At 46.0% G+C, this 12513-nt stretch overlaps 1 protein-coding gene across 1 annotated transcript; it reads left to right on the top strand.

Moving 5' to 3' along the window:
- Positions 1 to 2677: 2677 nt before the first annotated feature.
- Positions 2678 to 12279, top strand: LOC307130807 (uncharacterized protein). Its single transcript, XM_079824002.1, has 5 exons — positions 2678 to 2870; positions 8861 to 9017; positions 9096 to 9156; positions 10539 to 10613; positions 12059 to 12279. The coding sequence occupies exons 1-5, from the start codon at positions 2750 to 2752 to the stop codon at positions 12167 to 12169; spliced, it is 525 nt and encodes a 174-aa protein (XP_079680128.1). The 5' UTR covers positions 2678 to 2749; the 3' UTR covers positions 12170 to 12279.
- The last annotated feature ends 234 nt before the right edge of the window (positions 12280 to 12513 follow it).

The following is a 12513-nucleotide window of genomic DNA, read 5'->3' as shown; positions in this document are numbered from 1 at the left end:
TAATGTTTTATTCATGAATAATACATTTTAAAATGCTGAGGAAATTTCTGAGCCATGTAATGATCCTATCTTGTGAAAAAAAAAAAGTGTTTTTTTGGGGGGGTTTTTTTGCTAAAGGTGCTGAATCCGAAAGAATGAATCGATACATGTGACAAATGTCTTTGGTTATTGCCAAAGGTGATGTATCTATACACAAAAATTTCATTTGACACAATGATGTCTCTGTTCTCTTGAGGAAAATGTCTTCAATCTAATATAGCAAACGTCAAATGGCACACTAGAGGGCAAAAGAGATCTTTTTTTATGTGGAATGCGGACGTTCATTTGACCGACCTCAGGGATTGTTCACAAAAAAAAAAAAAAATCCATCATGTCGTTCCTGTCACAAACATTATGTTGATCTTAGTTTCATTTTCATAGACTTTTAGTTTGTAATTTCCAGTCACGTGTGTAGTTTCCCACCACTTATTACTATGGAGGTTAATTTATCAGAACAGGTGTTTGTCATTATTTCCCTCATTTTACGTATAGCGTTTGGTTTTGTTTGCTGATCTTGTTTTGCATTTCCTTCTGAAGTTAATCTTGATCGTCATTGTGTGTTTCCTGCAACCGTTTGTGACAGATGGCCGGACGAAACAAGAAAATGGAGATCGCTTCTGAAGGAATTGAAAATAATCAAAGATATTTGATATTTGAAATCCAACAAAGAAATTTGCTTTACTGTTGTCAACCCCCATTTCCTTATCAGGAGGGCCATCTGGAAGACAATAGAGAGGACTATAGGCCACATGGGTGTCACACCTTTACAGTGGGGGAATTTTGGTCTGATTGGTCAGTTTAAATGAATACATTTGGTTTCAGTCACATGGTCAAGGAGTAGATAAAAGGAAGATTGGAACTTTTGCTCTTTCTCTCTTTTTCTCTGGCTCTTGAGGTCATTGGGGCTTCACTTCTTTGCTCTCTTATTCTCTCTCTCTCTCCCCCACTCTCTCTCTCTCTTACTCTCTCTCTCTTTTTCTATCCCTCAGGTAACATTTTATTCATGCTGTGTACGATTGATGGTATAAGTTTATCATCTTATACATCCTTTTTGAAACTATTTTAAGTGTAACCATAACCAGATTTTGTCATTAAATCCTTTCTATTACAAATCCTGTGCTAACTAGTTTTGATTTGGTATTGACTTTGAAGTGCTCCCTATTGCAATACAATAGAGTCACATTATAGCAACGCTCAGCCCTGCCTCAGTTGGTTTCCTGCAGCCCTTTGCCTTCCCCTGTGACGCTTTGTGACGTTGTCAAGCCTCAGGCCATGCACTCACAAGGTTCACCAAAGCGTGAGGATCCCTTGCCTCCGCCTCTCACCACTGATCCCTTCATTCTGCCTCAGCCCGTCGCCCTGTTGCCACCGCCTTGGCTCCTCCCACCCTTGGCTCCACCTGAGATCCTCTGCCTTGCGGCTTCACCTGCCTCCCTCATCCCTCCGGCTACACCTCGGTCCATTTCACTCAGTTCCACTCAGCTTCGCCAAAGCGTGAGGATCCCCTGACTCCGTCTCCGGCCGCTGATCCCTTCATTCCGCCTGAGCCCATTGACCTGTCACCAGGGCCACCTTCTGCCTATCTGTCTGCCTGTTCTTGCCAGCCCTTCAGCTGCTCCTTGTCACCAGCCCTTCGCCAACTACTCGGCCTCCTCCAAAGCACCCACTCTCCCTCCCTCATTTGCTTTGTATTTATGTTGCAGTCTTTTCAGCGTTCATTTGTCCGGTCATTATTACGCATAGCGGTTGGTTTCGATTTGCTGATCTTGTTTTATATTACCTTCTTATTAAAGACGTTAAACCTGATTTTTGTTGTGAGTTTCCTGCAACCATTGGTGACAGTTCCAAACCTGTATGACATTCTTTCTTCTGTGGAACACAAAATGGACATATTGAATAATGTACTTGTCACTATTTTAAGGATTAGACGGACATGAACTGTACTGTAGCCTTTGTATGAACTGACCAAAGGAAACCCAGCATTGTCTTGATAAGCTCTAATCTTTAGGCACAAGAACTATATTATTTTTTGTTCCTGATGTAGGCTATACATTTGAAAATGGCAAAATGGAGAAACATCTGCCTCAGTTTGATCATCTGTTTAGGCCATAGAGGATGTGGTAAATTAACATTTCAGATGCTGATAACCACCACAGGAAGTCTGTCACATTGAGTTGTAAGAGTTCCAGAGTCCATAAGATTCCTCTGGATCTTGTCATTTCTGCCTTTCTTTATGTGTATATTCTGTTCAATTATTCCTGTGTAGGAAAAAATAACTTTGGAGTGTCTGTGTATGCTCAGTGATGTGGTATTTGGTCATGCTTATCTTCACAGGTAAGCAGAAATTTATTATTTAAGCATATGAAGTATTTGAATTACTTTTTAAATATAATATATATTATTTTAGTATACAGAACCCATGGTTGTGTGATGACAAGTCCAGACCAGAAGGTTAATGACGGTACAGATGTGTATTTGTCATGTAATTTCTTCCAATGTCCTGGACATCTGGATGTCATGTCTCTTAGTGTGGAGTGGGAATTCCAGGTAGGCATATTTTTAGGGATACAGACAAGCCCAAATATACTTTACACATTTATGCATTTTATTCTATTTTTTAAATATCTCTCAGACAAAAATAATCCTGTACTACATCAGAAATCAAACCGTATCCACACTTCCTGGTGTATTTTTTCGCGGAGATGTCAAAATGGGGAGTTTTGATATACATCTCCCATCCGTGACCCATGAGAACAATGGAACTTACTTGTGTAGATTGCGTCTCAGTGGCAGGTTCTTCAAGAATCATACACACCTCATTGTGCAATCAGGTAACGGACCTTTGTTTTATTGTTTTCAAAATGTTTTTATTGTTTTCTTGGCTCTCTTTGGATTACTCTATTCATGTAAAAGGGGGAAAAATTAAACAGTTACGGCAACAAAGTGAGCATAGAGTTTCTTATTCCCATGAATATGCTGTTTACATGAATACATACCATTTTTATTCAACAAGGACATATTAAATTGATCAAAAATGTCAGTAAAGAAATGTATAATGATATAAAATAACTTCATTTCAAATAAATGCTGTTATTTTATATTCATCAAAGACACCTGAATAAAATGTAACATAATTTCCACACAAATATTAAACAGTACAACTGTAGAGGAAGAAGAAGCAGCAGCAGCTTTTTGGAAAAATGGATGCTGAAAATGTAGCTTTGCCGTCAAAGGAATAAATACAATTTTACAATGTATTCAAATAGAAAATAATTATTCTAAATTGTAATAGTTTTTTTTTTCTCACAAAAATACAGTTCCCATTCAGTCGGTCACGTTCGACGTATGTCGGACGTACCGACGAATTGGGATCACTTCTGGGAGCCCCTATCAGCTTCGAGCTACATAGAACCGGCCAATGAACAATTGGCGTGTGAGATTTGCATCTCGCGCTCTGCCCCGCACCGCGGGTATAAACAGGAAGCGAGAGCGAATGCACGCTGTCATTCACTTCGGAGCCAAACGGCGAATCGAAGACCACTCAACATTGAGTTAGACTGCTATCAGCAAAAACAAAGAGTTACTGGAGAAACCGGAGAAGAGGAGAAACGCGTGTTGGAGAGACGGCACATTCCAGCGGGATCGCGGAAGACTCATCTGCTGCCTCTGTAGTACAGAGAAAACTGCTGTTCTCACAGCAACAAATTTCTGTTGGTCTGGCGTGCGTTTTCCCTGTTTGAGTACAGGCACGGGCTGCACTAAACCCCGTGCGCTGTCGCGTTTCCCCCTGAGTGCTTCAGCACAGAGCGTTTCCTCACAAAAAGAGCTTGACGGGTGACGCTGCGTCTTTTTCAAGATGTCATACCACCCGTGCGTTTCTGGATGCGGTCATTCCCTGTCCCCTGCTGACGGTCACAATCGCTGTCTCACGTGTTTGGGCACACAGCACGCTGAGGCGGCGTTTGTGGATAGTTCATGTTCCCACTGCGGGAACATGACTATCTCGGAAGATCGAGACTCTCCTACCTCCGGGCTGGGGGAGTCCCCTTACCCATCCCACGAACTAGTTCTACCCCTAACCCGGGTAGACCTACTTCTTTGGATGGCCAGGGTGATCTGAGGATTACGTTTAGGGCAAACCCGCCGAGCGATCCTCCGCAGGCCCCTAATCCCTCAGCTCCGCAGCCGGTAGAGCCTCCGAGAGAAACCGCTGGACCCTCCCACGGGAGACCAGTGGTGACTTTTGGAGCTCCAGCGGACGAACAGATGCGGATCGCTGCATCGGAGGGGGAGTTTCAGTCCTCGGAGGATGAAGGGTCAGTTGTACTGCCTCTCTCTGGGAGAGTGGCAACGGCTGCCCCGGACCCCGAGATGGCTGCTATAATTGCCCGGGCCGCCGAAAGGGTTGAGCTCGTGTGGAACCCTTGCCATTGGTCAGGCGATGTCCACGCTTGTGGTCCAGGAGCGTCATCTCTGGCTAAACCTGGCTGACATGAGGGAGACCGACAAATATCGGTTCCTGTACTCCCCCATCTCGTCAGCTGGGTTATTCGGCGACGCGGTCGAGAGCTTCGCCCAACAGTTCTCGGCCGCCCAGAAGCAGACGGAGGCGATCAAACACATCCTGCCCCGGCGGCCCGCTGCTGCCTCCACCCCACCGCCGGTGGCACCGCCTCCGGCTACTCGTCGCCGAGGACGTCCACCCGCCGCCGCCGCCTCCGCCCCGCCAAGGCACCGCAGCAGCCTAACACCAGCCGACGGCCTGGGGCCGGCCGTGGGAAGGATGTCCAGCCCGCTCAGGCCTCTGCCAAGCCAGGTGGCAAGCGTCGTCGCAAGCGACCCTGAGACGGGCCGCCCAGAGATGGAGGAAACTGCTCTACGGGAGATGGTTGCAGCACCACTCCCTCCCCCGGAGGAGGGGCGGGGGAGAATCTTTTGTTTGTCTGTTGGGTGCCCCAGTGCCAGCGGCACCCAAAACTTCAATAAAAGAGCAGTTTCCAATATCTCTGGGTGCCAAGAGAGCGCGCTTGGCGGTGGTCGACGCTCCCATGCCTCGCCACCCTCAAGTACCTCTCCCTTCGCCAGCAGGGGACGCCGGCTGTCGGGACGCACACAAGCGGCCTCCCCACACTCGCACGTCCCCTCCCCGGATGCAGGTAAGTGTTGCACAGCACACTCAGATCCCGATTCGGGCCGCTCCCATGGCGTCCAAGCCGGATCCCTGCGTTCCGCCTTGCTGCCCCGCTGCGGGTACGTCTGTGGTGCCGATGATCCCCCTTGCTCAGAGTCTGGGAGCCTGGCTAGCGCTTCCCAGCCCGTCTCGGTGGCTCCTCCATACCATCAGACTCGGCTATGCGATTCAGTTCGCCCGGCGTCCCCCCAAGTTCAGGGGCGTTCACTTCACGACTGTAGTGGAGGCGAACGCCCCCATGCTCAGGGCGGAGATCGCTGTCCTACTGGCGAAGGACGCGATAGAGCCGGTCCCTCAAGCCGATATTAGGTCCGGGTTCTACAGCCCGTACTTCATTTTACCCAAGAAAGGCGGCGGGTTACGACCGATCTTGGACCTGTGATTCCTGAACCGGTCCCTTCACAGGCTGCCGTTCACGATGTTAACGCAGAAGCGCATCTTAAGGTGCATCCTTCCCCGATATTGGCTTGCAGCGATCGTCCTGAAGGACGCGTACTTTCATGTCTCGATTCTCCCTCAACACCGGCCCTTTCTGCGCTTCGCGTTCGAGGCACGGCATATCAGTACCGCATCTTACCCTTCGGCCTGTCCCTGTCGCCCCGCGTCTTTACGAAGGTTGCGGAGGCGGCCATTGCTCCCATGAGAGAGCATGGCGTTCGCATCCTCAACTACCTCGACGACTGGCTGATCCTTGCCCAGTCGCGAGAGCAGTAGTGCGAACACAGGGACAAGGTGCTCAGTCACCTCAGCCAGTTGGGACTTCGGGTCAACTGGGAGAAGAGCAAACTCTGTCCCACACAGAGGATCTCTTTTTTTTCAGTATGGAGATAGACTCGGTCGCCATGACAGCGCGCCTCACCGAGGAGGACTCCGAGGTGCTGCCAAACCTTCGGCCCGTGGTCGGACCCTCTGTTTCTCCGGGCGGGAGTTCCCCTAGAACAAGTGTCCAGGCACTCCGTTGTCTCCACGGATGCCTCATCCACGGGTTGGGGTGCCACGTACAACGGGCTTGCAGTTTCGGGTCTGTGGACGGGGCCTCAACTGCAATGGCATATCAATAGCCTCGAGTTGTTAGCAGTTCGTCTTGCACTCAGCCGCTTCAAAGTGGCGCTCAGAGGCAAGCACGTTCTGGTCCGGACGGACAACACTGCGGCCGTAGCGTACATCAACAAACAGGGTGGTCTACGCTCCCGTCTCATGTCGCAACTCGCCCGCCATCTCCTCTTATGGAGTCAGAAGCATCTGAGGTCGCTTCGTGCCGTTCATATTCCGGGCCTGCTCAATCGTGCGGCCGACGAGCTGTCATGTCAGCAGGTACTTCCGGGAGAATGGCGACTCCATCCCCAGGCGGTCCAGCTAATCTGGAGTCGCTTCGGGGCCGCACAGGTAGACCTGTTTGCCTCCCCAGAGACGACCCACTGTCAGTGGTTTTATTCCTTGACCGAGGGGACCCTCGGGTCGGATGCCCTGGCCCACAGCTGGCCCCGGGAAGAACGCAAGTATGCGTTTCCCCCAGTGAGCCTTCTTGCGCAGACACTGTGCAAAGTCAGGGAGGACGAGGAGCAGGTCCTGTTGGTCGCTCCGTATTGGCCCAACCGGACTTGGTTCCCGGAACTAGTGCTCCTTGCGACAGCACCTCCCTGGCCCATTCCTCTGAGACAGGACCTCCTGACTCAGAGACGGGAAACCCTATGGCACCCGCATCCAGACCTCTAGAAACTCCATGTCTGGTCCCTGGACGGGACGCGGAGGTTCTAGGTGACCTACCGCAAGCGGTAGTTGACACCATTACTTCCGCTAGAGCCCCCTCTACGAGGCGCCTCTATGCGTTGAAGTGGAACCTGTTCGTCGATTGGTGCTCTTCTCGCCGAGAAGACCCCTGAAGATGTTCGATCGCATCTGTGCTTACCTTTCTACAAGATGGGTTGGAGCGAAGGCTGTCTCCCTCCACCCTCAAAGTCTATGTTGCCGCTATCGCTGCTAATCATGAGCTCGTAGATGGAAAATCTCTAGGTAAGCACGATCTGGTCGTCAGGTTCCTTAGGGGAGCGAGGAGATAAAATCCGCCTCGTCCTCCCTCCATACCCTCTTGGGACTTAACTCTGGTGCTAACTGCACTACAGAGAGAACCATTTGAGCCTCTGCAGTCAGCTGAGTTGAAAGTTCTGTCGTTAAAGACAATACTCCTGACTGCGTTGGCCTCCATCAAGAGGGTAGGGGACCTGCAGGCATTTTCGGTCGACGAATCGTGCCTGGAATTCGGGCCCGGTAACTCTCATGTTATCATGAGACTCCGGCCTGGATATGTGCCCAAGGTTCCCACTACTCCCTTCCGGGACCAAGTGGTGAGCCTGCAAGCGCTGCCTTCGGAGGAGGCAGACCCAGCCCTAGCTTTTCTCTGTCCCGTCCGTGCTCTCCGGACTTACGTGGACAAAACGCAAAGCTTCAGGACCTCAGAGCAGCTCTTCGTCTGTTACGGAGGACAGCAGAAGGGAAAGGCTGTCTCCAAGCAGAGGATGGCCCACTGGATAGTGGATGCCATCGTCTTGGCTTATCAGTCCCAAGACGTGCCCTGCCCGCTCGGGTTAAGAGCCCACTCCACTAGGGGTGTTGCCTCTTCCTGGGCGCTGACTCGTGGCGCCTCGCTGACAGATATTTGTAGAGCTGCGGGCTGGGCGACACCTAACACGTTCGCTAGATTCTATAGCGTCCGTGTAGAGCCGGTATCTTCCTGTGTGCTCACTTCCCATAGTCAGTAACACCGAAGTGCCTGTTCTAGTGTCGGCTTGCTGCGCCATTCCCTCCCCTATGGTAGACGGATGCTTATTTTTGCTCCAGTCGAGTTCCCCGGAACGGCGAACCCTGTTGAGTCCTCCGCAACCCGCGGCAGTCGGACGTGGCGGAGCGTTCAACGCCAGGTCTAACACTCGTATGCATTGGTGGAACTTGTGTTAGACTGGTTTTCCATAAGGGATCCCAATTCGTCGGTACGTCCGACGTACGTCGAACGTGACCGACTGAATGGGAGCGTCTCGGTTACGCATGGTAACCCACGTTCCCTGAAGGAGGGAACGGAGACGTACGTCCCGTCGCCACAGTTGCTGTACCATCACTGCAGGTTGAGCCACTACATTTGGCTCCTCAGTGAAAAACAGCGTGCATTCGCTCTCGCTTCCTGTTTATACCCGCGGTGCGGGGCGGAGCGCGAGATGCAAATCTTGCACGCCAATTGTTCATTGGCCGGTTCTATGTAGCTCGAAGCTGATAGGGGCTCCTAGAAGTGATCCCAATTCGTCGGTACGTCCGACGTACGTCTCCGTTCCCTCCTTCAGGGAACGTGGGTTACCATACGTAACCGAGACGTTTTTATTGTACTTTTGATCAAATAAATATCTTTATTTTTCAAAAACATAAACAAAAATCTTACCAACCTCATACTTGTGTTTAATAGATGTTAGACCAAATGCAGCACAATTAAAATGTAACTTTCTATACATTTTAAATCTTTGTGATCCGTGCTTATTGAAATAATTGAAAACGCCTGTCAATGTTTCATAAAATTTTTTAAGTTTCTTTAGTTGGATCCGTTTGTATAAGAGCTCCAAACTCAGTTCTCTTTATTTTCTTCAGCACTGACCAGGAGAAACAGTCCAGGTGTGATTCATCCACAGGCTAATCCTCCCTGGTGGTCGGCACTGGTGTCAGTGGCTGGGTTTGTGTTACTAATTGGTAGTGTGTTTTGGGGAAGGAGGGCTTGCAGATCAATCCAGAAAAGTGACGAGCCAAAGTAAGTCATTGTCAGTCCACAGAGTGATATAAAGCAGATTTTTCTGCTTGGCTTCATGTTGTGCTTTATATTCTATAGGCAAGACATGGAAGACGTTAAAACCAGAACTGCCTCTGAAGACATGGGAATCACATACAAGGTAACACACTATCTTTGTAACTTCTGTATTTCTGCTCTCATTTCCTCTTTTTAATTTCTGCACTCAGTAAAGTAAATTAATCAATCAAATTTTCATAGATTCCAGGCTTTGTTTATTATGTTTAAATCAACAAAACAGTGGTTGAGGTTTGAATCTTTCTTGGATTATTGCATGGGTTTTGAAGATGATGTTAAGCCAATGTCCCTTTAAAAAGATAGTTCACCCTAGAATGAAAAATTCAACTTGGTGTTGTTCTAATGCCATATGCCCTAATAATTAATATGATATTCAAATATCGATCTACTGCAAAGTGTAACAAGTGTCTCACACCAGCCACCGAGTGAACGCACAGTGTAACGTTATAGCATAACTTTCAACACACTCAAATGTATTTTGTATGATTGTTTTGATCATGTATAACAGCGCTGCGTTAGCCCACATATGCAACGAAAAGAGAGGAAACAGCCAACTGCAGCATAAGTATAATAAAAGCTCAGAGACCAGTGTTTCACGCAGTTCTCCCGCATTAGCATTCGGCCCCATGGGCTCTCGAGGCGTCCTGATTCCTACACCGTAATGTTAATAACACTTTAATACATTTGCTCATTCATGAACATGATTTCTGCCTGAGTCCGTCAGATTCCTTTCCATCGGCTATGGAGGTGAAGACAACAACTCCCATGATTCCACACTCATTCACCGCGTCATCAAGCCACGACTTTGTTTTAAATAAGCGACCTCCAGTGGCAAAACTTACATACTGTTGCTGCGTCCCAATTCGCCTACTTATACTATGACCTAAAATGTTCTACCGTATTGGAGAGAAATGTAGTAGCACGTTGATCTGCCATTCGCGGGTCTTTAATGCAGAGGGTCGTGGGTCGTGGGTCTCCCCTCATGTGTTTGCAGTTAAATATAAGGATGCATTTATAAGTTAATGGCCAAACGTATCATTACAAAAGTTCTCAATGCAGCTGCAGGTGAAATATAATGAGGATAATATTGAATAAATATCTTTTCGCCAGGTTAAATACTGATAATTGCTCACTCAAACCCCTTTATCTAACCCTCTCTACATCAGTTGGACTCGCATAACTGTCATGTTTGTAGTTTTTTAACACTTTTTATCCACGTTTGTAGTTCTAATCGAATCCTCGTCCATCTCGCAATGGGTTGTGGGCAACATCAGCCGTTAGAGTGCGCATCGATCTGCACTTCGAATTCTGACCGGACATATAGTAGACCATCCGGGAATCTTTGAAATACTCTTTTCAACATACTACGATTTGGGACATACTAATTATTTTTTTGAATACTATTTAGTACGGATAGTATGCGAATTGGGACACAGCATGTGCCTTTAATCTTGTTTTGTACCTCAGGTGGGATTCAGCTCTATGCCTGTTCTGGCAGATCTGAGCAGTCCTCCCAGTCCAGACAACATCTATATTACCATGGTAAGCAAGATATTAAATGAGTTGTGTTGTGTTGATATTAAATTTTTGTTTAGTTTTTCTGTTTATACATTACAATATTGCTTTACTAAAAAAAAAATTCTAAAAACTTTTTTTCTGTCTATTTTACATCATGAAAAGTAATTATACTTCATATAAAATAAATATAATAAATAATTAGCACCAAAAGAAGAGCAATTTTGTCTCTAAAGTTTTTTCTCTATAAACTGCTTTAATTTGAAACAAGAGATACAGGGGGTGTGGCTTTATTGCATCTTTACTTGCAGCTGATTGGTCCAGTTTCGGTTTGCAATCTCTAACCCAGAATAAAATCTTCTCCAGAGCAAGTTAGCCATATAGTGTAAGTTACTATGGTGATGAACACTGCTAAAAACCAATCTACCTTCTTGAGCCCGAAAAAACAGTTTGCTCAAACTAATCTCGAACTTACCTGGGTAGCAACTGAAACCAGCTTTGTGCAACAGGTCACAGGGGTTGTGTTTGGGACTCCCAAGTAACAAGTACGACCTCCAGGTCCAGTTTCACAGACAGGGTTATTAAATCAGGATTATGCCTTAGTTAAATTAGGTTACTTAAGAAGCTTTTATAAACGTGCCTTAGGAAAAAACATCACCACTGTGCATCTTGAGACAAAACAATGGCACTGACATTGTTTTAAGATATGCCAGAGTTTAAAGCCCATGCTTGGATTAGCCAGGATTTTTTTAATATAACTCCGAAAGAAGAAAGTCATATACACCTAGGATGACTTGAGGTTGAGTAAATCATGGGCAAATTTTCATTTTTGGGTGAACTAACCCTTTAACTCATTCAGCATAACGTTGAAGTGAGCAACAGAAAGGGAAGTATAGTTTAATAGTATTTATGAAATAAAAGGCCACTTACAGTAAGTGTACTTAAAGAGAGTACACTTTCATAACTATTTTTAACACACCTGTACACTTTTAAAACGTGCACTTTGTAATGTCAATGTCGATATGTTTTAATAACTATTTTGCTGTGCTTTAAAGTCTTATTTTGATGTCCTGACTAATATAGTAAAGCAAATGTTAAGTACTTGATTAGAATTTTGTTTTATTTTACATACAATTTTAGGTTTGTATATTTCAAATGTACTAAATTGCAACTTCATCCTTACAAATTTATTTACATACATGACACGTTTCAATAGAAATTACTTTTAAAGTATATTTTAATTACCATAAATGCTTGTCAGTACATTCTCCAGTACACTTTAACCAAAGACAATGGAATTATGAAATTACGTATAAAGTTACATAACTGTAAGTGAAATAATGTGTATATGTAAATACATACATCCCTTCATATGTAAACTAGATATTACAAACATTTAGTACAGAGAGAATGTGTTCACAGGATGTAAAATGTTTTTTTTGTTTGTGTGTATTCTCAATTGCTGGAAGCAGCACGGTTTCCCATTCACACCAGATGCTCCTGTCACAGCTGGATGCAACAGACGTCTTCCCACTGATTGGCAGCCAGAGGACAAGGAACCTGTATTTGCCCGATGCCACTAAGATATATTAAATCAGATCATGCCGCTTGCAGCAAAACTAATAAAAGATGAGAATTTAGTTATTTAAATGGATAAGCGTAAAAAGCTATTTGTATTTTCACACAGTAAAATGTGCCTGAGGCATTAGTCCCCATCATTCTGTTTTGCATGTAGGTACACTTTGTTGTGTTTAAAAAACAAAACAGAATTTTTGGAAGAACATTGTTTTGCTGTGCTTCAGCTCTGAGTGACTGTGCGGATGAATAAGGTTATCTTACTGCTCATAAAAAATTCACTACTAGGCTTAAGAGATTTAACCAGTTTATATGGATAGGATCTCAAGTTGACTGTATAGCTGTCTGGGAT

This window comes from Gobio gobio, assembly GCF_949357685.1.
Source record: "Gobio gobio genome assembly, chromosome: 8".
Taxonomy (NCBI): Eukaryota; Metazoa; Chordata; class Actinopteri; order Cypriniformes; family Gobionidae; genus Gobio; species Gobio gobio.
This window is presented reverse-complemented; position numbering and strand designations above follow the sequence as displayed.